The sequence below is a fragment of the Rhinatrema bivittatum genome, chromosome 13, assembly GCF_901001135.1.
Source record: "Rhinatrema bivittatum chromosome 13, aRhiBiv1.1, whole genome shotgun sequence".
Classification (NCBI taxonomy): Eukaryota; Metazoa; Chordata; class Amphibia; order Gymnophiona; family Rhinatrematidae; genus Rhinatrema; species Rhinatrema bivittatum.
In genome coordinates, this window is record NC_042627.1 from 25318421 (window position 1) to 25342382 (window position 23962).

Consider the following 23962-nt stretch of genomic DNA (forward strand, 5'->3'; position numbering starts at 1 on the left):
GGTGAACAAGCACTGCACAGTTTGTACTGCAAAAGAGCCTTGGCCTTCTGCCTGGAGTGAACTGAAGTCCTTAGAAAGTCCACCTAGCTTTTTCTTTCTTTAGATACCAACAAGCCTGGAATTGTTGCCAAGCACACATGTTTGAATTGACTAGCAGATTGCATTTCCTTCTGTTAAGCCCAGGTAGATCTGGATTTGGTGGGTCATGTCAAGGCTCATAGTGTGAGAGCCATGGCAGCATCAGTAGTGTACCTGAGATCAGCTTCCATGGAGAAGATCTGCAGCGATGTGACTATGGTGCTCCAGCCACACGCTCACATTGTATTATTGCTTGGACAGGGATTCCCAACAGAAGGCTTGATCAGTCTGCCCTAAGGAATCTCTTTGAGTTGTCAAACCCAACTCCATTCTCCCTTGGGCCTGTTATTTTGGGTCCAGGCTTTACCCGTATTTAAAAAAACAAAAAATCCCCAAAAATGAACAAACAAAAATACGGAAAATTTAAAATGACCTGGCCACTGAAAACAATTTATGCCCATTGGCATGGTTTTCAGATTTTTCTCTCCTTTTTTTTTTTTTTTTTCATTTGGGCTAGGGTTTTTCTGTGTCCCGCAAAAAGGAATGTCCTGTTTTCTCCTTCCACTAATAGGCGGAGATGCCCTATATGTCTGGACTGGTGTAGCAGGATGAAAGGAAAGTAACTTGTAAGATTACATTTCTCCTTATTTTAACTATCATTGTGGAAATGTTGGAAAAGCCCCTCTTTTTGGCTTCTTGTGTTTTTCTGCTTTGAAGTGTATCTAGCCAAACTCTCAGGAGTCTCACGAGCTCCCGAGAGTCCGGAGATGAAGTGTCGCATTGCCTGGAGAATACGGATCACGTGATTCTTATTTGTTGTTATCACAGACGAGCATTTATTGAAGTCCTTTATACGGTAGTGCTGGGTGGTGCGAGATGGGGGCAGAGTGCTCCGTGCCGGTACAGCTCCCACTCTTGATCCTCACACGTGAGAGGTCTGTGTGGAGGTAGGAGAAGTTCCTTCTTGGATGGTTTGGTGCTCCTCTGGAATGCCCTTTGGCCACAGCCCCTTCCTCTGCTGCACCAGGGCTACTGCAGCCTGTAAAAACGGGGCTGTTACCAGGGGAAAAAGTAGCCTCCGAGCAGAGAATCCAGGAATAGTGCTGGAGAATTCCGGGAACAGTGCAGGGTTTATCCTTGAGCAGACGGAGCGTGTCAGACAGAATATTACAGCATATTAGCACTCTGCCCACTGCACAAGAAGGGAGGAGGGAATGGAAGGAGCCTTGACATCCCCCCTCCCCCCTCTCCAGTTTAATAATTCAGAAGGGACGGCAGAGAAGCATAGGTTGCGAGTAATGTCTTGTTGGTGCTGTGACCCTGTAATGGTTTCTGTTGGCTTAGGGAGTGTTGCCAGAGGGGGGGGGGATGGAATTTCAGGGCTCTGTTTCTCCGAGGAGGGAGGGGGTGTCCTGGTTCAGAGACATCTCCTGATTTTCATCTGGCAAGTGCTGATTGAGCGAGTGGCTCTGTTAATGGACCCCACGCTGGCAGGTGACCCTTGGAGGTTGCTGCCTTGTGTGGTGTTCATAGGCAGTTTGTTTGCAGTGGATAATGAAGGCATTTTGGATGCTTACAAATGGACTGAAAAACTGTTGCAAAAGCTCTCTTTTCATAATCGGGAGATGGGTGGCAAATCTAATATGTTCACAGATGATGCAAGTCCGTACGTTGGAGCTGTTTTATAAACGATCGGACTAACAGGGCAGCAGATGGGGTTGGTGTCTATGATAGACACAGATGCAGGTTCGTATTAATGCTGTCTGACCCGTGTCACTTTGCTTCAGATTCCCTTACCAGTAGTGAAGACGGGGGAAGATTGGTTGGGGGTTCAGCTTGATTGTTCATCCGAAGCAGTTTGGGTGAGGAATGGGCTTGTTTCTGTGTATAAATGACGCACAGAGGGTTTGAGTTTTGTACAAGTTTGGAAGTTGTGAGCTGCAGTGCCAGTCGTCGAGACTTCAGTGATTGGCTATTGCTCACAGGATTTAAAGTTACAGTAACGGACACTTAACGGGTTTCAGTTAGGATGTCCAGTGTATGTGTGTCCGTGTTTCTGTGCTGGTATAAAGGAGGGTGATTTTGATAAGAGGTACATGCCCTTTTCATTGATTTGAGTTCACTCGCTCTTGAATGCAAACTTTGAGAGCGTAAACCTTACGGTCAATGTAGCGAGGGGTTTTGTGCTCACAAAATAAGCGTTCGGTAACGTGCGCACAGCTCGGCACCCTTGCAAATAAGGTTATTGAGCATTTCCTCCCAGTGCAGAGAGAGAGGTGCTGGCTGAGCGCACATTTTTCTTAACACTAGAGACTTTTACTCTTGGTTAGAAATGGAGTCAAGTTTTCTAACGCTGGATCTGCTGCCAGGGCTTCTCTCTACCCGTGAGGACAAGTGGCAGAGGCTCGACGGTGTGTTTTATTTTTTTAAGTCTGTCATGGCAAGATAGCGGGCTAGGAGCACAATCCTGATGCATTAGCATGGCATTAGCTTGCCGCTGTGCGTTAGAATTGTGCGCTGAAATTCAACACACAGGTCATTGCATCGGCCTGATTATGTGGTGTAGAGAAAAGCCAGGTGGGACTGGAAGAAAGCAAATGTGACAGTCACATGGGAATGGGAGGGGCAGCATGGAATACCTGTGGCTGTTTTTTTGGGGGACTGGTGGGATTGCAGAGGTGTGATGCATTTGGACTCCAGGAGGAAGAGGGGTATTGTAGCAGCTGTTTGGGGGGGGGGCCTCCTGCTGGCTTCTAGAGTTTGCTGAAGGGTTCAGGCTCCCCAAAGACTCCCCCCAACCCTCTTTCTCAGCTAGCAAAGGGAATTTAGTTTTGCCTGAACAGGGAACAGAGATGGAAAAAAACCAAGCGAAAACCCTTCATGGTAGCATCAAAGCTGAAAGTGCGGTGCTTGTTTGTGTGTCTCTTATCCCTGCTGCACACTGACCATGGGTGGCAGGCATTGGGAGCGCTGGGAGATTCTGGGGTACTGATCCGTTAATGGGGGTGCTCTGTGTCAGGCCGATGCAGAAAGGTGCATTCAGTTGAACCTTTCTGCCTGCGCTCCAGTGCATGTTTTCTGTGCGTAAAACTTAAAGCTGATGCAACAAAGAGGTTTGCGCACAGAAAACGTGTGTCCCTAACATGTCGATACTGCAACGTGCGGTTGAAGATTTCCCGTCTGTAACGTGCTGGGAGCGCACAATTCGGACGCGTAAGGCGATCCAGCGATACAGTCTCCAGTTTCACGCGTCCTTAGCGCTTCTTAAAACAGACGCATAACCCTTTCCGCACGCAGCATGTATATGATATGTAAATGAACGAATTAGCTGTATAATGAAGGAATTAGCTATTCCCCTCCGATACTGTGACGCGCGCTCAGATTATCTCCTTTGTAACCCGCTATTTTGCCGCGTCCTTAACCTGTTAGTTTACCGCCTACCCTCTACTTGGTGTTAGTGTGGTGTTCGAAAATTAAAATGGGAATAAAGTGTAAAAAATGGGGGTAAAACCGTAAAGTGTAAAAAAAACATTGCAGCGTAAGTTGTTTATATATATGTATATATATATGTATAAATACCTGTCACTTTCCGAATCCCCCAGGCGTGCGGTCATCGAGGCGGCGGCGGGAGCCGGCGGGCGGATGGGCGCCCGTTCATCCAGGCGGCGGTGGGAGCCGGTGGGCGCGTGTTCGATCCAGGCCGCGGCCGGGTGGGCGTGCATTCATCCAGGAGGGAGCCGGCGGCGAAAGCGGCCTCCGGCTCCCTCTGCCTGGATGAATGCACGGCCCCCGCCGGCAGTGAATGAATGCCCGTGCGATTTCGGCGCTCAAGGCCCCGTCCGGTCTCCGGTGCAGCCCCAGTCCTGTCCCCTCCTCCCGAAGCAAAAAAAAAAAACCCGAAAAAGTAGCAAGGCTCGGGCCTGCTACGGTAGTCCCTTCTCCTCTCCTCCCGATTTTGGCGCTCAAGGCGGCCGGGTGGGCGTGCATTCATCCAGGCAGAGGGAGCTGGCGGCGAAAGCGGCCTCCGGCTCCCTCTGCCTGGATGAATGCACGGCCCCCGCCGGCAGTGAATGAATGCCCGTGCGATTTCGGCGCTCAAGGCGTGACGTCACGACATGTGACTGCCTTGAGCACCGAAATCGGGAGGAGAGGAGAAGGGACTACCGTAGCAGGCCCGAGCCTTGCTACTTTTTCGGTTTTTTTTTTTTTTTTTTGCTTCGGGAGGAGGGGACAGGACTGGGGCTGCACCGGAGACCGGACGGGGCCAGGGCAGGTAAGCGGGGGCTGGGGGAAAGTTTGCTGAGCATCGGGGAACATAACTGTCCACTTCCTGGTACCTGTCATTTCAAATGACATTTGAAATGACAGATACCAGCGCGGCCGTGAAGCGTTAGGCCTGCGAACCCAGGATACTGTATAGGCGCTCTATACAGTAAAATGGGTTGCGCGAGCCTAACGCTTGCCTAAGGCTTCGCAGCCGCGGCATGCATTTGCATGCAATTAGAAGAGAGTATCGAGCGGTAGGTGAAGAGAACTGTGCGTGTGGGGAACGAGGGTGCGCCTGACACTGCCGCACTGTTTCTACCGCGGCCTTAGAGTATCGATCTGTAAGTGGGAGAACTGCTTAAAACACAGAAATGATGGCAGAAAAGGACCAACAGTCCATCCAGCCTGCCCAGCAAGCTTATAGTAGCTTCTGCACTTACCAGTTTCCCAGACCATCAAGGTCAGGGCCTTTGTTGGTTTCTGTTTGAGTCCAGTTCCCCGTTACCTCCTGTTTTGGAGCAGAGATCAGTGTTTGGAGTTGCATCAAGAGTTTCATGATTATTGGTTAAGGGTAGAAACTGCCGCATCAGCAAGTTACCCCCATGCTTATTTGCTTTCCCTGACCGCAAAATTCCTTGTGTCCTTGTTGGTTGCTGTCTGAATCTACTTCCCCTTTTCCTCTTTTCCCCCTGCTATTGAAGCAGAGAGCACTGATGGAGTTGCATCACAAGTATCAGGCTTGTTGGTTTAGGGTAGTAACCGTCCCACCAGTGCACTCTTTTCTTCATTTCCATCCTCTAGCCTTTAGGGATCCACGGAGTTTTATCCCATGCCCCTTTGAATTCTTTGACTGTTTTTGTCTTCACCTCCTCCGGAAGGGCATTCCAGGCATCCATCCCCCTTTCCGTGAAGAAATATTTCCCGACATTGGTTCTGAGTCGTCCTACCTGGAGTTTCATTTCATGAACCCTTTCCAACAGGAAAGGTTTGTTATTCATTGTGCATCATTAAAACCTTTCAGGTGTTTGAAAGTCTGTATCATATCTCCCCTGCTCCTCCTCTCCTCCAGGGTAGACATATTTAGGTTCTTTAACTTGCCTCCTAAGTCATTTGATGGAGACCCCCACCAATTTGGCCACCCTTCTCTGGACCGCCTCCATCCTGTCAATGTCCCTTTTGAGATACAGGCTCCAGAACTGAACACAGTACTCCAGGTGAGGCCTCACCAAGGGGATTATCACCTCCTTTTTCTTACTGGTTATTCCTCTCTCTATGCAGCCCAGCATTCTTCTGGCCTTAGCTATCATCTTGTCACATTGCTTCACCGTCTTCAGATCGCTAGACACTATCATCCCAAGGTACCTTTCCTGCTCTGTGCACGAGTCAGCCCTTCACCCCCCCATTACATACAGCTCTTTTGGATTACCGCCCTCCAGATGCACGACTCTGCACTTCTTGGCATTGAATCCCAGCTGTCATATCTTCGACCGCTGTTCAACGTTCCTTAAATCACGTCTCATTCTCTCTACTCCTTCCGACGTGTCTAGTCTGTGGCAGATTTTAGCATCATCTGCAAATATACAAACTTTACCTTCTATCCCTTCCACAGTGTTGCTCACAAAGATATTGAACAGGACCAATCCCAACACTGATCCTTGTGGCACTCTGCTTAACACCATTCTCTCTTCAGAATAGGTTCCGTTTACCATCACATGCTGTTTTCTGTCCGTCAGTCAGTTTGTAATCCATACCATCACCTTGGCTCTCACTCCCAAGCTTCTCAATTTATTCACAAGCCTCCTATGCGGGAAGTACCAAAAGCTTTGCTGAAATCCAAGTAGATCACATCAAGTGCTTTTCCTCAATTCAATTCTTTAGTTACCAGTCAAAAAAATCATCTGATTTGTCTGGCAGGACCTTCCCCCCCCTAGTGAATCCATGTTGCCTTGGGTCCAGCAATCCTCCTGAGTGTAGTTAATTCACTGTCCTCTCCTTCAGCAGAGTCTCCGTTAATGTTCACCACTGAGGTGAGGATAACCTGTGGTTCCTCTCTGCTCCCACTCTTGTGGAAGTGGACGACCACCGCTCTTCTCCAATCTTTCGGCACCACTCCCGTTTCCAGGGATCTATTGAACAGGTCACACAGTGGACCCGCCAGCACACCTCTGAGCTCCCTCAGTATCCTAGGATGAACCTCATCTGGCCCTATGGCCTTGTCCACTCTGTTTTCCTAGCTCTTCCCATACGTTCTCTTCTGTAAACTGTCCTGCTTAGCGCCCTTGCATGGAAATCCCATGCAGATGAGGGCATTAAGCAGCACTCCCCAATGCAGAGAGAGACTGCCTTTCGCCAGTGCACCCTTGTTAGCGCTGGAAATGTAACTCCTGGGTCAGAGCTGGAGTTAAGTTTCCAGTGCTACTGTGCTGGCACTTAAAACAGTGAAAAAAGTCTTCGGGATAGTGGAAGCAGCCACGCAACTTTTCCCGGATGAGTGCCGAATGCACATTTTACACAGAACATACTTTTTTTTATTTTTTAAACTCCTGATGCATTAGCATAGCATTTAGCTTACTACATTGGGAGTTGAAAAAATATTAAACTGGGCGTTAAAAATATGGCCTGAAAACCAGCCACACAATTTCTTAATGCCCAGATTATTGCATCGGCCTCAGTGTGTTTTATTCCTCTGAAGGCCAGATGTTACTCTATAATCGGTGCTCTCACTATTATAGTCCGGCTGGTTTGAAAGGCTGCTTTAAATTACTTTAAAATGAGAGAACTGTGTTTTATTTTTTATTTTTTTTTCAAGTTCTTATCATAATCGTGGTGAAACCTACTTTGCATGCAGTGAATCAACACTTCTTGTATTTGCCCCACGTTTTACAATAATGGCCGAATTTTAAAACGGCCATGGGCGCGAGTGCTGGTACGCGCACAATTGCCAGGCCCTGAAAAAGGGGTGGGGGGAGGGGGGCATGGTCTGGGAGGGGGGGCGCGGGACGGAGGCCTGCCGGGACAGTGGCCATTAGCCGCTGTCCCGGGGAAGCGTGCGCCGGTGCTTCTGCTCCAACGGAGCAGTAAGAGAAAAAAAATGTATTTTACTTAGGTAGGGTGGGGGTGGAGAGGGGAAAGGGTAGGAAGGTTAGGCAGGGAGGTAGGAAGTTCCCTGGGGGAGGCCAGATATTTTTTGCCTCGCGTAATTTGGTAAAATTCTGCCCCCCCTGTGGCACACGGATTTCGTAACACGCGCACACACGTTATAAAATCCACGTGCCCATGTGCACTTTTTAAAATCTACCCCCAAGAGTTTGGGGGTTTTTTTTGAGTTTGTGTTAATTTTGTGTCTTGTGATCCGGCAGGTATTCCCCTGCTTCTTTGGCCTTTCCAGCTGACTCCAGGACCAGGGTTGAGAACTGGTGCCATGGGCCTTCCTTTGCCATTACCCAGGATTCCCCACTCTCACGTCCATTTAGCCCCGGCCATCTTGGTGACAGGCCTCGGGCTGAGAGAGACACCAATCGTGTTTCCCTCTAGAGGCCAGCACCAGCCTGCTTTTTAAGCCAGCTAGGAAGTGCTGCTGCGACTCCCCAGTCCTCAGGGGGTGGAGAAGGAAGGAGGGCGCGACCGCTGCCTCGGTGCTATTCCAAGTCCCAACTAGCCCCGGGGCAGGTGCCAGGCTTGGCGCTCTCACATAGCAATGCACTGGACTACGACTCGTTACCCCGCCTCCCCCGGCTGCTCCAAAACTGGTTTGTAGCGAGAGAGAGGCGTTTTAGTACGCTTTGCCCAAGAGGCTGTGTTTCTTGAGGGGAGTGTAGAAAGCCAGCCAGGAGACTGCTGAGTTTTGGTGTTGATTCGTTTGCTCACCAGCCTCTGACTTTTCCAGTGGCTCAGTTTCCCCAGAGTGCTATTGCATAATTGCATTATTCACGTCTACCTCTTCCATGAACTGCCATGCTTTTTCATAGACTTTCCCATTCTGCTTCTCTTTCACCTGCATTTTTTAATCCGTGGAAATAAAAATCTAGGGCTGGAGTGCAATTTTCAGTAGAAGTGCGCTCAGCCTAGCACACAGCTTGATGGGCACTTGGACGTGCTAGAATCACTCCCGATGCAGGAATGGGATTAGCGCGTCCAAAACGCACGTCCAGTGAAACGCGTAGGTAATAGTGCTCAACACGTATAAATGCTGTGTAGATGAAGGAAGCTTTTAGCTATTACCCCGATGCAAAAAAATTGCCATGAGCTCAACGCACAGAGCTCATGTTTTATTTTTTTTAACATGGAAAATTTTCCCACACCAGCCCCAGAGCTGGCATTAAGTCTTGCCTCACGCCAAGGTCTGATGGTTCTAAGTAGGAGGAACCATACAAAAGCAGCAGCATGAAAAAAAATAAAGACTTGACGGAAAGATTGTTTTTCAGCGTGCGCGATATACGCACCCTCCAGGTTGCGTACATCGTGCGTGTGTGTTGTGCCGGTAAATTAGCTGCTGCGGGATCAAACAGACGCGCTTGTTGAGCATCCGTTTTCATAACCCGCACACGTCTCCTGGTGCGTCCGATGCCAAGGACCCACGGTTTATCCCTAGCCCGTCCCTATTTAGCGTGGCTGCTCATTTGATTATTGCATCGGGCGCCCAGGAGAGGTGGATGTGTGCGTGTTGGTCGCACGTTTTTTTGATGATATTGTAGGCAGGTGAAAAGTCAGAGGGTGGTTTTTACTCATGGAGTTTGCACGTTTTTTTCCCCCAAAGTATACGTGAACCTCCCCCTGCCCTGTGAAAATTGCACAAGAAAAAAAAAAAGGAAGCCGCAGAGATTTTCTTCTGCGTTTTTCTGACCAAACCTCCATGCCGCGTTTGAAAATGTAAACCATGCATGGAGCTTTCTCCCCCAGGGTTGCCTCCACTGCAATGCTGGTAAATGTCCAGTGCAGTTCTTTGACTTCCGTGTAGGTTGGGCAGTATTCAGAAAGCCCTTTCACGTGGGTAAATGGCTTTTTGAAATGATTTTCATCTCTACTGGCAGTGATTTTTGTCTGGAAAAGGGTAATTACTGTAAGCTTCATGCACCTGATGAAATGCCTGTGCGTGCCCTGTCCGTGAAGGGATTGGCGCGTGATGTGCGCCGACGGTGATCCTGTGGGTTATGGAAGGCGCCTCTGCATCTCCGTGACTCTGTTAATTTGTGTGAACTGTAGAGCATGCCCATAGATCTTTCTGCCTGCTGTGTGGTCCTGTGTGTGTGCATAATGCTGTGCTGTACAGACACCTGCAGAGGCCTTTGCTTGCTCTAATAACTTGAAGAGATGCCTCCCGCCTCCCCCCCCCCCCCCCCCCCCCGCAGAAGCCTTTGCTCATTATAGGAAGTTGAGGAGATGACTCCCCAGGGTGTAAACACCTGCAAGAGGCCTCTGCTGGCTATGGTTAATATGAGAGGATGGCCCTCCAGGGTGTGGCACGCCTGCAGTGGGCCTGTGATCTGTTCCTAATGGGGAATAGATGGCTCCCCAAGTTATGGTGCCTCTGCTTGCTACGTTAATATGAGAGGATGCCCCCACCATGGTGCTGCACGCCTGCAAAGGCCTCTGCTGGGTTGAGCAGCTTACGGAGATTTGTAGCTGAAAGCAGATTACGCCCAGTTCTCTTGATTCTAACTAAATAAATTAATGCCTTATCTCTCTCTCCTTTTTTTTTTTCCTTTCAGCAATGATGCCATCACCTGGGAAAATCCGAATGTCGGAGGGCCTGAGGACATAGTTGCAACCGCTCCCTTCAATCCGAAAACTCAGGGTGGGGGGGGGGGGGGGAGCGGGGCACGACCTTGGATTTGGAAGCGGCTGGTTGACTCTAAGATGTCCTTGAGCAGTGGAGCCTCTGGAGGGAAAGGAGTGGATGCAAACTCAGTCGAGACCTACGACAGTGGGGATGAGTGGGATATCGGTGTGGGCAATCTGATCATCGACCTAGACGCAGACTTGGAGAAGGACCAGCAGAAACTCGAGATGTCGGGCTCTAAAGAGGTGGGTCTCCCAGCGCCCAATGCTGTAGCCACGCTGCCGGACAATATCAAATTTGTGACCCCGGTGCCAGGCCCACAGGGCAAGGAGGCCAAGACAAAGTCCAAGCGGAGCAAGAGCGGCAAGGATTGCGGGAAGGCCGCCCCGGCGACCTCCCTGTTCTCCGCCGGCGAGTTGGCGAGCGGCGGCAAGAAAGAGGCGCAAGGACGCTCGGGGGAAGGCGCCGGCTCGGGCGGGCTTGGCGCCGGCGCGCCGAAGGGTTCGGAGAAGGGCGCCAAGGCAGCCCGTAGTACAGCCAGCTCCAAGAAGGAGAAGGAAGGCGGATCGGCTAAAAGCAAGAAGGAGCGAATTGAGGGGTTGGGGGCCATTGCCGAGAAGGAGGCCAGCGTTCTTCAGCCCCTGGTGCTGGGGGTAAGGGGCGGGCAGAGTGCGGAGGCGGCCGCCCCGGAGCAGCTTGGGAGTATAGCCATAGACCCTAGCGCAATTCTTAATCCTTTGGGAATTAAGCCGGAGCCGGAGGAGCTGGAGAGCGAGTGCCGGACCATGAAGAAGATCAAAGTGGAGAAGGTAAGATGACATTGCGTACGGCTTTCATTTTTAAAACTCGGATCAGGGCAAAGTGTGTGGTTTCCCCCTCCCTCCCCCCTCCCCCCCCCCCCCAAACTTCTTTCTAAACTTAAATCCTCATTTGCAAGAAGGTTCTCTTTATGTCATTAATAGAAATAGGGAAGTAAAAAAGAAAAGACAAAAGCCAGAGTTTAAAAAAAATGTGTGCGGCTGAAAGCATTTCATGCTTTATCCACCCAGGAGAGTTCTCTGAAGCAGTGTTTGGCTGACTTGGCATGTTAGTCAGGAGCAGGAGTCTCAAACTCGTGCATTGAGAGTTATTTGGTACCTTCAGTGTGGCAGAAAAGGTTAGCCCACATCCCCAAAACCCCCCCCCCCCCCCAGTCTTTCTCTAGTCCCGTCTCCCTCCTTTCTGACTCTCTGGGCGGCAGCTTGGGAACAGGCAACCGAGTGCCCTCTGTGGCCCCCGCCCTCTCATGGCCCCTGGCTGTGTGCTTTGGTGGCTGTAACAGGAAGCGTGCACCCCCTGGAGAGTTGCAGAGAAAATGCCGACAGGCAAGGACTCTGCGAGTAGAAGATGGGGCTGCCAGAGCCCGGGACAGTGAGTGTGGCGTGTTTGCTGCTGCTATTGGAGTTTGTTTGTCTGTTTTTGACTAGACTGAAAGCTTCCACAGTGCATGGACTCTCTCTCCTATATGTGTCCGTACAGCGCTGCGTGCTTCTTGTGGCGCTCTAGAACAGATTGAGAAGAGGAGGAGGAGGAGTTTTCTGTGTTGGTGACGCACCCACTTCTGGCAGGACATCAATGAAAAGCTATAGGTCTCGAGTTTGTGATTTTCCCCCTTCTAGACCCACAGCACTTGTTGTTGTCTCCCTAGTGACTGGCATCGCATTTACAGCGTTGCATGCAGCATCTGAAAATACCTTCTGTCCCTTAAATCCTGCATGTATGCCCAGGGCCAGCCGTGGGGGTTAACATAAAAGTGCATGGGAGGCTGCTTAGCTCTGGGTGAGCGGGGCCTCGCAGGTACCTTTTTGCTTGGGAGCGCGTGCTGGCTTTGCCCAGGCTAGGGCTGCACACATCTGTCCTAGCTGCAGATTCCCGTGGAGCTGTTGAAAGGCTGCCCGTGCTGTGCTGTTTGCTTTTCTGCCTCCTCTCGGTGTTGCTCTGTCCCTGTGGTTTCCCCCCAGCCTCCGCAGATGCTGCATGGTTAGCTGTCTCAGTCATTTCATCAGCCGCAGCAGGGAATACCTCGTTCCAGATGTAAGTGCTGGTGGTTTTGTTTTTAATGTATTGGTGTTGCTCTTGTTTACCGCGTGACCGGGGAGGAGGGTTAAAGGGGCCTGGTCTGGCCTTCCTCTCTAGCATCTTGTCTACGTGCTGGGATGATTCTAGCACAGACTGTGAAGAGATCTGTTTTCGCCCATTTTCAGACATGTGCAGGGAGAGGTCAGCAGACGACTTGCTGGTGGCTGCCTGGATCTGAGCTGCAGTTCTTGGAGCCAGACAGATGAGTTTTTTTGCTCAGAAAGGTTTCTCTTATTGTATGAGTGCTTAATGATAGCTGGGGGGGGGGGGGGGGGTGTCAGCAATTCCTGAGCTGGAATCCTCTTCTCCACCTTGCCTCACCACTGGCTTAAAGTTTTGGCAACTCTCTAAATTTCTCTGCCTCCGTTGTGCTTCAGAAGCTGGGTGAGCTGTGTCCTTGCATTAAACAAGTTGTATCTTCCACCCAAGCGGTGGCTGCATGTGTGATGATGATGATGATGATGGTAAAAGGTGCTGGATTCCTGCCTGCAAGGAAGGCCGAATGCAAACCCATATTGACACATCTCCTGCTAAAAACTCCACCTGAGTTGGGAGATTTGCTGTCCAGTGCTGCTCGGTGAGAGGTGGGGACCAGGGCAGACTTGCTCTGTGCTCCGTGTGTCTCTGTACAGGGCAATGTGGGAAGAGGTGCGGCAGCTTTCTCTTCTGGGAGATCTTGTAACTGTCCAGTTAACCTTTTTTTTTTTTTAATTTTAAGGAAATGTATTCATGCTACAGATTATTTCTTTATAATACTTTTTTTTTTTTTTTTTTTTTTACATTTTATTACCTCTTTTGATTCACCAAAAGTTAAAACATTTTTATTTTTAAAAAAAAAGTTAATTTGTTTGAATAGGAGTTTAGTGTTTATGGATGTTGATTATGTTTCTATTCCTTCTGTGTTATGTAATTGATATCTCTTGGGTGCTAATAACCCTTTGAAGTTTGGTACAGCAGCAGATGAGAACTGGTGGACAGGGACAGGCAGTGGTCAAGCTTAATGATAAATAAATTAGGACAGGGACAGCTTGAGAAGTCCCCAGTGTGCCTGACTGTTTGGCGTAACTTGACCAAATATTCCCTACCCGTACGCTTCTGCCAGTGATACAGCACCGCATTGATATGGTTCAGAGAGTGGTGAGGCCCAGCTTCTGTCCTTTGATCGTTGCTGAAAATCTCTACCAGGAACCCTAACACCAACCTCCTGCTCTGCCCCTGTGCCTTCATGCTGTAGCGCCACGCACGTAGAGACGTGCACGTAAGTACCAGAGCTGTGCCTGTGAGCTGTTCAACTGGTGGTCAGCTCACCAAGCGTATAAGTAGCCCCCCCATCCCCACTGTGGGATCTGTGACCCACAGGGATCATTATGGCTGGAGCTCTGCCCTATTAATGTTTTAGTGGAGGGAGGGAAGACATTTAATGGTTAAGAGGGGAGGAGCTGTAGTTCTGTTTTCTCTCTAATTCAGTTTTTGAGGCCTCTGCTGCCACTGACAATCAGATGCCAATTAGTGTTAATTGCCTCGCTGGTTTTACTGATGCAGCCACGGGTCCGCTGGGAGAGGGGGGGGGGGGGGGGCGCTGCCAGCAGAACTCATTTCACATGGGCCACTGAATGGACATTAGCTGGTAATGACTTTCAGCCTTGCCCTGCTGAATCAGCCACTCCGTTGGGGAGGGGGGAGGGGCTTCCAGCTCTTCTCTTTTGGAGCTAGGGTGCCTTGCAGCTTCATTCACAACTATCCAGGGTGTCGCCCTCCTCCCCTCTCTTAGCTAGCCTAGTCCTCAGCCCATTGCACTCTCTGGAGCCCAGCACTCCCCCACACCCCCTCCAGGCTGGCTGCTAGGTGTGACTAGTGCGCACTAGCTGAAACTTTCTCCTCTTGGGGAAGCTGTTATTGTACAAATCCATGCCGTTCTCTGTGGCAATATGTGCATAACTCGACGGAAGACTCCCTCCAAAAAATATTTGCTCTAGGAGAGTGGAATGGTTTGAATAGTTAGAATATACAATTTAAGAAATGCTAACCTCTTCCCCCCCCCCTCCCTCGAAGACTAAATAAAGGACTCTGGAATGGGCAAGGGGACTATAGTTTGCATGGTCGTTGAAGGTGGATTCCTCCGAGGACAAGCATGAGTGGAGGAAGTCTCTACCTGAGGACTTGACCTTCGCAGGGTTTATGAGGGTGATGGCGGAGGCCATCCCATTTCAAATTTTAAAAGGAGGATGCCAGGCACAAAATGCTTGAGATCCTCCAGTTCATGGAGCCTCCTAAGGTGATCATGGTGGTCCTGGTACATGAGATCCTTAAGGAGTTGCTGCTGAGGATATGGGTATACCCCCTCACAGTGCCTTCTGTTAACAAAAAGGGGGCTGGCTATGCTCCCTCAACCTCAAGGACGCATACACCCATAGCAGGCTCTTTCCTGATCACAGGAAGTATCTCCGATTCATGGTGGGAAAACAGTACTTCCACTACTGGGTATTGCCATTTGGGCTCATGTCCACACCATGAGTTTTCACAAAATGCCTGGCCATGGTGGCAGCACACCTTCGCAGATTGGGCATGTATGTTTTCCTGCACCTAGACAGTTGGCTGGTCAAGAGCACACCTTAGGCACGAACTGTCAGGTCCATGCGCTTGACCATTTGGGTGTTGGAGTACTAGAATTCGTTCTCAACTACCCAAAGTTCCATCTCAATCAGTCTCCTCAGTTGGACTTCATAGGAGCCCTGCTAGCCACAGCTCAGGCCAAGGCCTTTCTTCCCCGCCAGAGAACTATTGCCATAGTGACCATTATGGAAGAGATTCAGTAGAGCTAACAGGTGACAGCCTGGCTCATATTGAGGTTGTTGGGCCATATGTCCTCAACTGTCCATGTTACTCGCTTGGCATGTTTACACATGTGCAGAGCACAATGGACCCTGAGGCTGCAGTGGCGCCAGGCCACTCAGAACCTCCAGGATTACATCCAAGTCACCCCGTCTCTCTGGAACTTATTGTTCTAGTGCCGGGCACTTTCCAGTCTGGAACAGGAAACTCCGAAATGAGATCCCTTTACTCAAATTGTCCTAATCATAGATGCATCAACATTGGGTGAGGAGCTCATGTAGATGGGCTCTGTACCCAGGGTCTATGGTCCACTCAGGAATGTTCTTGTCAAATCGACTTTCTGGAGCTTCAGGAGAATCGGGTACGCATTTTGGGCTTTCGGAGATCGGCTATCCAACAAAGTTGTTCTGATCCAGACTGACAACTAGGTTGCCATGTGGTATGACATCAAGCAGGGGGCACGGGATCGTACCTCATGTGTCAGGAAGCGGTCCAGGTATGGTCGAGGGCCCTGTCCCATGGGATAGTGCTCCAGGTCATGAACATGGTTGCAGACAGGCTGAGCCGAGCCTTCAAACCCCACAAGTGGTCCCTGGACTTTAGGGATCAGCGAATCGGATATTCTGTCTCCGGGGGAATCCAGATGTAGATCTGTTCGCATCTCTCTGCAACAGGAAGGTGCCTTGGTTCTGCTCCCTGCACAGGACAGATGGCAAACCCTCCTCAGATGCCCTCGCCTATCATTGGGGCAAGGGTGTTCTGTATGTATATGCTCCAATTCCCTTAGTGGTGAAGACTCTCTGGAAGTTTTACAATGGCAGTGTCTGTGGCCTACCATTCTGCTTGTCCTAGGAGAAAGCAGAGTTTCTTACCTGTAACAGGTGATGTTTGAGGACAGCAGGATATTTAGTCCTCGTGAAACCCACCTGCCGGCCCGCAGCATTGGGTTTCTCCAGTTTTTTTTATTTTACTCTTAATTCTATGTTACAAGACTGAAGAGGGACCCCTCGTGGACGCATGATATGTGGCATGCTCAGTGTGTTTAGTCAAAGTTCTAGAAACTTTGACATACGTTTTCTCCATCAGATCTCCATCTGATGATGTCACCCATGTGTGAGGTCTAACATCCTGTTCTAGAGAACACCTGTTACAGCTAAGCAACTCTGCTTTCTTCTCAGAGATACCAAGTGCTCAGTATTAACCCATTGAAGCCATGGGTCTGAGATATAACAGAGGGGAGAGGTGCAATCAGTATAAAACAGTTATTACATATGCTATATTTGGTATTTTGGTTATGAATGGGGGGGAGAGGGAAGTTTTTTTTTCATTTTCTGGATTTTACCAGAATGCTGTTAAACTTTTTTAAATAATTAGCTCTTTGTATGACTTGAAAAACTAATCAAGAGATCTTCACTACAGAACTCGTATCAACATATCATCCAAAAGAAAAATATCAGTGCAAGAAAGAAAACCAATACATTGACATTACTTAGTCTACCATTTAAGGGACTTGCACTGATATTTTTCTTTTGGATGATATGTTGATATATTCTCTAAACTGGTCAGGATAATGGAAAATTTACTAAACTCCCTAAAGTTTAATAAGACATTTACAGGGAAATTTTAGGTGGAATTGAGGCCATTTGACATTTTAATGTGCAGAAAATGGTGCATGTTAAAAAAAAAAAAAAAAAAAGTGACCAGTCCAGGAAATCTGTGCACAGAAACACAGGACATGCGATAGGAAAGCTATAGTGCAAATTTACTCTCACCACAGAACTCTTAAGCAGCTGGGTCCTCACCAAACAGAATCCAGAGAGACAACCTTTCTGCACACCCCCTTCTGCTGTTCCATGGTCCCCAGGTTTGTGTGCACAGCGTAGATGTGCTTGGATGTACGCTGGCTGTGCATCCTGCTGAGAGCTGAAGCCTTCGCTGTACAGCCTCATTTCCAAGACACTTTTCCAGTGGTTGGAAACCTCATTGTGTGTGTGTGTGTGTGTGTGCGCCTGTTAGTTCTCATGCCCTCTTCTCCTCCTGCCCCTCCCTCTCGTTAAGAGCTGCTTACATGAAAATCTCCTTGACATGCCTTTGATATCCCCTGCAGCAGCCACTGTGATAGCGGCTGCTTGAGAGCATGCACAGCCGTGGATAGGGATCGGAGGGCCAGATTTTTCTGTGCCTAGATAATGTCCTTAGAGCCTCTTGTGGGTGAGAACATGAGCAGCGTGGGTGGGGGAGGTTACTGGTGGACTCCCACTGTGCATGCCTATGGCCCATGAACAGCAGCTGCTTTACATGCCTGACATGGTGCGGTGTGCATGTGCCAGTCTCTCTCTCAGTCTCAGTCTCAGTCTCTCTCTCTCTCTCTCAGAAGAAGAGGAAATGTGTGAATGTTATATGATAAACAACCCCCCCCCCCCCCCCTTATAGCTGCTGCCTGCTCTTCTGGATTTTGGCTATGGTTATTGCAGATGGGCTTTTCATCTGGACTCAGGTTGGCATCCTCTACCGTCTCTCTGTAGGGACAAGAGGGCGGCCTGTTGTCTCTCAGCCGGCCAAGCAGAGGTCACGAGAGTTGGCTCGAGCCAGCCAAGTCTACATAAGCTTTTGTGGCTTGACCCTTGGTGGCATTGGTCACTCCGTTTTGTGGGCTGTTTAACTGGCAAGTAAACTAGGTACTGTCAGACCATATTTCTGGCAAATGTCCAAAAGGACATACTTCAGGTAACCTTTTATGTCCATAGTTGGATCCTCTGTGTTAAAGGTGAAATGGAAGAACGAGATGAGAGTAGGAATTGGACCAAGCGCCCCAGTTTCTCATGCAGTAGATGCAATATATTTTGAGGGGGTGGCATGGTGTGTGATGCAGCCCCCAAGACATCACAATCAGTGATGGCGTGAGGGGCTCCCAAGACATCAAACCCCCCCACATTTGATATTTCTCCTCTTCCCTTTTTGACATGCACTATTTCCACGGAGCAGAAGCCAAGCTGTGTTACACGCAGGAGACTCGGAGCTGTCTAATCCTACTTCTTTTTGCAGGCTCATGAGTTCTAAGGAACTTTCCCATCGTTTCCTTGGGCTAATTACAGATGCCGAGAGAGCCCAGATCATAATTTTAATAAGTGTTTGTGCAAGCAATTCATGTGTGTGTTCTCTCGGGGCAGTGTTTCCCCAGTGGACTTGTTTTGCCCATATTATGACAGTGAATCTTGCTCACAAATCTGGGTAGGAGGATCTCAAGCTCTCAGATTTATTACTAGAGCTCTCTGTGCCTTGTATTGTGCCAAGGAGAGCTTCCTTCTGGAGCTCATAGGGCATAATATGTACTGGCAACGTCTCGGGCGCATGCAAGCTGGTGATACCCAGTACAACTGGAACTATTTCTGTATCTTTCTGCCACATTTTGTTGGTTTCCAATTGCATACAGGGCTTGATTTATGCAAAAGCAGTATAGGTATGTGCTTAGGGTGCCAAAGTCTGAAGACGCCCACAGTCTGGGACTCCTCATCCCACCCCCAGTTCTCTGCCCGTAGGCACCATACTTTTAAATCTGGCCCGAATTGCATCTCTTGGTACTTGATGGTCTTCTTTCTCTCCATACCTAGCACTGCCTTGTGGCTTGTGGTGTGTTTTCTCAGTTTTTCTGACAAATTTGGAGGGAGCCGTCTCATTCTGTGCTTCCTCCCGGAGTTTGCATTCATGCTCCTCCTCGGAGAGAGAGCTTGTGGAATATAAGGGAAATCCCCCCCCCCCCCCCGGCCTGAAACCTGTGACATCACCAACAGGAGAGCTGAGCCAGCAGACTATCTGTACCCTGTAGGTTGCAGTGTCGTCATCTGACTCAGCAGACCAATGCCAGGCGTTCCTGTGACGCCGCCTCCTGTCTAAGTCTCTGTGCTGGTTTCATGCTGTAGCCCTCTGTTCTGCACAAGAATGGCTGGGGGTTCCTGTCCTGCGGTTGAAGTCCGTCCTGAAGCCGCGTGGTGATCATGCGGGGAGTTTGACATCGGAACTTGAAAAGGCCTGCGTGCGTCCGTATCCAGGCCTGAAGCCTGACCTAAAATGGTGGAGACTGAATATCTCCAGGTACGAGTTTATTTGGAGAGATGGGAAGTGGGGTTGGCATAATGGAGGCCTCTGACAACGGAGATTCTGTCTAAAACGCAAGGGACCGTATTTAAACTTTCTGAGTGGTATGTTGCCCTTCCACAGCCTAATGCTTTCTGGGAGCCATAAATCCCCTCTGTGGGGTTGCCGTTTTATAGTGCTTTTCAACTTGGCCCAGAAAGTATTAATGGGCTGCTTTAAATCCAGAGCTATGACAACTTGCTTGTCTGTGGACCAGTCAGGCTGCGATTTGAGGGGAGGGCCTGGCTTCTCAACCCCTCCGAAAATGACCCTGATCTGATACGGGCGAGATCATTTTCAATAGTTAAAACGGAAAAGTGCTCTGGATCCATGCGTTTTCTTGGTTTGTCCTCACTCGTCTTTTTCTCTCTGACAATAGCATCAATAGTATTGATTAAGCAAGTGTGCTCACACATAGTGCGCCTGCTTGTAGCACTTGGCATGGACTGAAGCATATCCTTTGCTATAATCACGTCTTACTATATTACACTACAGGGGGGTGCCCGGGTGCTTACTCTTTCCTTGCATCGTGTCACGCTGCATGGAATGAACATAAAGTGATGTTTTAATATCATTGAGAGTTGCGTTGTCGTTTTTTTTTTTTCCTTCTGTGTGTTCAGTGTGCAAAAGACAATGGGGTTGAATTTATTTATTTTATTGCATTAGACCAGTTCCTCCATTCTTCTGCTGCCAGAGTTTGCTATATTGAATGCTGTTGTAGCACTGTAGCTTAGCTCCGTGTGCCCCACGCAGAAACCCAGAATTTGATCGCCAGCTGTATGATTTTGGAGCTCAGTGCATGAGGAGCTTGTGTTCTTCCGGGCTGCCCAGCCATCTGCTGGTGGTGGAGAAACTGATGGCAGGACTTGGAAGTGGTCTCCATTGTTCTGGGACAGAGGTTTTAATGCCTGGCACCATGCACATTGTATTTTGGGGACTGTGACTTGCATGACAGGAAGATTAGGTTGCAGTGGTGCTGTAAGGCATGTTCTTTTAAGTAACTGGTGCTTCCCCAGTCTTATTGATATTATGAAGTTGATACAATAACCCTGTTTTTTGTTTTTCCTTTAAGCCTTATTACTTTTCTCCACGGCTCTTTGTGAGTTCAACTGCGGGGGGGGGGGGGGAAGGTTTTAAAGTATAATGGAAACCATTCTAAATGCATAGCAGAATGAAGTGCAGTGTGGTTACTGCAGAGCAGTCCACAATGGACTCTTGGCCCCAGTTATCCAGCTCTTCCCCTCACCTAGGGTATTGCAGAGGGAGGCAAGAGAGCATGCCACCCCCCCCCCTTTTTTTTTTTTTTTTTACTAACACCGTGATATCCTTAGATCAGTGATTCTCAACCAGTGTCATGTGCTACCTGCAGCTGGCGGCGCCGAAGATCAGCGCTGCTGGCCGCCGGCAGAGACCAGGCCAGCGGGACCGAAGATAGTTGCTGTTCAGCTGGGGGCCGGTGTGTGAATGTATGAGAGAGAAAGAGGGTGGTTCTGTGTGTTTGTGGTGTGTATGTGAGACGGGGAGGGTGCTTCTGTGTGTGGTGTGTATGTGAGACGGGGAGGGTGCTTCTGTGTGTGGTATGTATGTGAGACGGGGAGGGTGCTTCTGTGTGTGGTGTGTATGTGAGACGGGGAGGGTGCTTCTGTGTGATTAACAGCCTGTGTGTAAGTAAGAGAGGTGCCGTGTGTATGTGTGAGACACACAAACTGGTCCTGAGGGGGGGGGGGAGTGTGAGATAGAGAAGAGACTGGTTGTGGTCCCTAAGGAAGAGGACAGCACGGACAGCTTCAGCAGCTACTGCTGCTTCTAGTGTGGCCTCCAAGGGAAAGGAGTTGGAGAATTACTGGAAAGGATAAGTAAAGGCGGCTTTTTAAGTTCATTTTTCTTGATTGGCTGCCAGTTTAATTATTGGGTATTATATGATGTCTGCTGTTTTGAAAAATTTTATTGTGTTTGGAGAATTTTTAATTGTTAGATGTTCTGTTAATCAGTTGTCTTGAAACATTTATTCATATAAATGTTACAATTATTTCTGTGTGGGAATCTATAGCAGCTTGGCCTTTTCAGTTTTCCTCATAGGAGGTGTATTGGTGTTTAGGGCCTGGTTTACTATTTGAAGTGTTGCCTTTTTATAGGTAGGGTTGATCCATTTGAGTGCATGCCATAATGCAGGTGTAACCTTTTGTGCTTTAGTTTGTGTGCGTTATTGCAGATCCTGGGAGTCTGTTAGGTGCTATATTTCTGTTTCCATTTCTTCAGTTTTGCACGGCATGCAGGGTGGCTTTTTTGGGTTTCATTCCAGTTTCTGTCTCCATATTTGTAATTTGTGGTCTTTCTGTACTTGATGAAGGTAGATTTTGTGTGTATGACCGAGATGAGGTATTTTACTAGTATGTAAGCATTTGTATCCGTCTTATTTGTTGTGTTTCCTCAATAGGACGTGCGTTGGTGGTTAACTGCTGTCGGTTTTTTTTTTTTTTTTTATAAGTAGGGCTACTGCACCTGGTGGTAGAGGGAGTTTGTGTTGCTGTTGAGATAACACCAGACTATCTTTTTGTGTATGGTGAGTTGTACTGCTTTATACCCATTGCTGAAGGTCAGGGTGGGGATCCTGTTGGATGCAAAGTGTACATTTACGTTTAGCCTTGTGACTGTCATGTGTTCAGTGTGTCACGCATGTGAGAACTGTCTATCAGGTGTGTCCCGACAGGAAAAAAAGATCAAGGTTAACATATAAAAGCCAAAAAAAACAATGTGTAAGGTGATACCTTTTTAAATTGAACTAACTTACATCTTAAAGATATCACCTTGTATGTTGGTTTTTGGGGGTTTTTTTTTGTTATTTGTTAACCTTTAGTTCTGTGCATTCAGGTGGACTAACGCGGCTGCTTACAGAACTTTATCCTTAGATGATAGGGGCAGTTCACAGTGTTCTGCTTTTAAGCACCACACCCTGGAAGGGTCTCACCGAATTTGTGAGCTCAGTTAAATGCTTTATTCACTGGTGGGAAAAAAAAATGTGTGGTGCCGTAGTTGCATCATAACCCAGCAATAATTTGGGGGGAAGACATGGCCCCTTTGTCTTCCCTTCTGTTCAACAGTGCGTGATCTCTTTCAGCTATTAGTTTGGACAAAATGTTTTAAATATATTCTTGCAACATGGAGGATTAAGAGGTAAGAGCTGCAGTTGGAGCTTTCCCCCTCCGCCCCCCAATGGTGATTTGGCGAGGCAGAGCTGGGGCATGTGCGAGTGTGTTACACAGACCGGCGGTCAGCTGCACTCAGTGCTGGGGGTGTGTGTGTGTGAGTGTGTGTGTGTCAGGTTAGATGAGTTAGGTGGAGGATTGTTAGCTGCAAACTCAAGGCTCTGAGACTGTGCCCGGCCTCTTCATGCCGTTCAGTACTGGGATGTGGGAACTGCTTTCAGCTTTGAGTGTGCGCTTCTCAGCTGCCGTCCGTGAGCTCCTGTTCTAGCTCCAGCTGCTCACTTGCTTCTGGGATAGAACTAAGCTCCTGCTCTGGCGCTGACAGGGCCAATGCAGCATGGGGCTTGTATTGAGAATCTCTTTTCCCAATGGGCACTCACACTCACTCACTCACACTCACTCACACACAATCACACACTCACACACTTTCCTGGGTGCCCGATGCAAAAATCTAATGAGCTGCTGTGCTGCAAAGCACGCGCTAGGGGAAAATTGCGCATCCCTAGCAGCCCAGAGCATTGGTCGCCCAAGAGGCGTGGCTGTGTGCGGGTTAGGAAAATGGACGCTCAATACGTGCGTCTGGCTTTTTTTTTTATCCCGCTGCGTCCAGTGTAGACTGCGAGCCGAGCGCCCTAGTGTCAGCTAGCTTATTCCCTCTGTGGCATGTTGTAATCACTTCACTTACAGGCGCACGGCCCGATCTTTAAAAAAAAAAAAAAAAAGTAAAAAGTCTCAGGTAGATGAGGCATGGGATTAGAAGTAAGACGGTAGAAACAAAACCTGCACACGCTGGTGAAAACAGCTGTGGACAAAGCAAAAGAGCAGTATTTTTACTTCTGTTGAGCCCAAGAAGCACGGCAAGACATAACGCCAGCTCCAGGGCTGGCATTTAAATTTTCCATGTAAAAAGGTGCGTCTGGCGCACTGCAAAACTTTTTATTTTTTTGCATGGGGTAATAGCTAAAGTCTCATACATGACAGTTAACATGTGGTGAGCGCTATTTGCTACGTGCTTATTTGGACACGCTAATCCTATTATTGAATCAGAAGTTATTCTGGCGCTCCAAAATGTGCATCCAATCGCGCGTCAGGCTGTGTGCTAGGCTGAGCGCACTATATTGCATAGGCTCCTAAGTATGTCGTACAGAGCGTGCGTGTGTGTGGGAGCTTATGTGCTGGTGCCGAGTGTGTTACACAGACAGGTTGTCAGCTGAGTTCAGTGCTGGGTGTGATTAATGTGCATGTGTGTGTGTGTGTGTTAGAGAGCTTATGGTCTGGCTCTGAGTGTGTTACACAGACTGTTTCTCAGCCGCACTCGCTGGGACCTGGATTGTGACAGGATGCTGGGCTCCATGGAGCTTCCTTGGTGTGACCCAGCATGGTAGTTCTCATGGGGGCGGGGGGATGCGTGTGCACACGTGTGTGTGTGTGTGTTACACTGACTGGGAGACACGCTCTCCCGCTGAGCTGCTGACAGGGGCCTCTGGAAGTGGCCTGCTTCCTTTCCTGCCTCTCTGACCTGCAGTGCAGAGCCTGCTGGCACCGCAAC

At 48.9% G+C, this 23962-nt stretch overlaps 1 protein-coding gene across 2 annotated transcripts in view; it reads left to right on the top strand.

Moving 5' to 3' along the window:
• Positions 1-23962, top strand: part of ZNF609 (zinc finger protein 609) — a 238538-nt gene that overhangs the window by 59280 nt on the left and 155296 nt on the right. For both annotated transcript variants that reach the window (XM_029575833.1, XM_029575832.1), the window contains exon 2: positions 10053-10932. In XM_029575833.1, the coding sequence (XP_029431693.1) occupies positions 10201-10932 (732 nt within the window). In that variant the 5' untranslated portion in view covers positions 10053-10200. The remainder of the gene's footprint in view (positions 1-10052; positions 10933-23962) is intronic.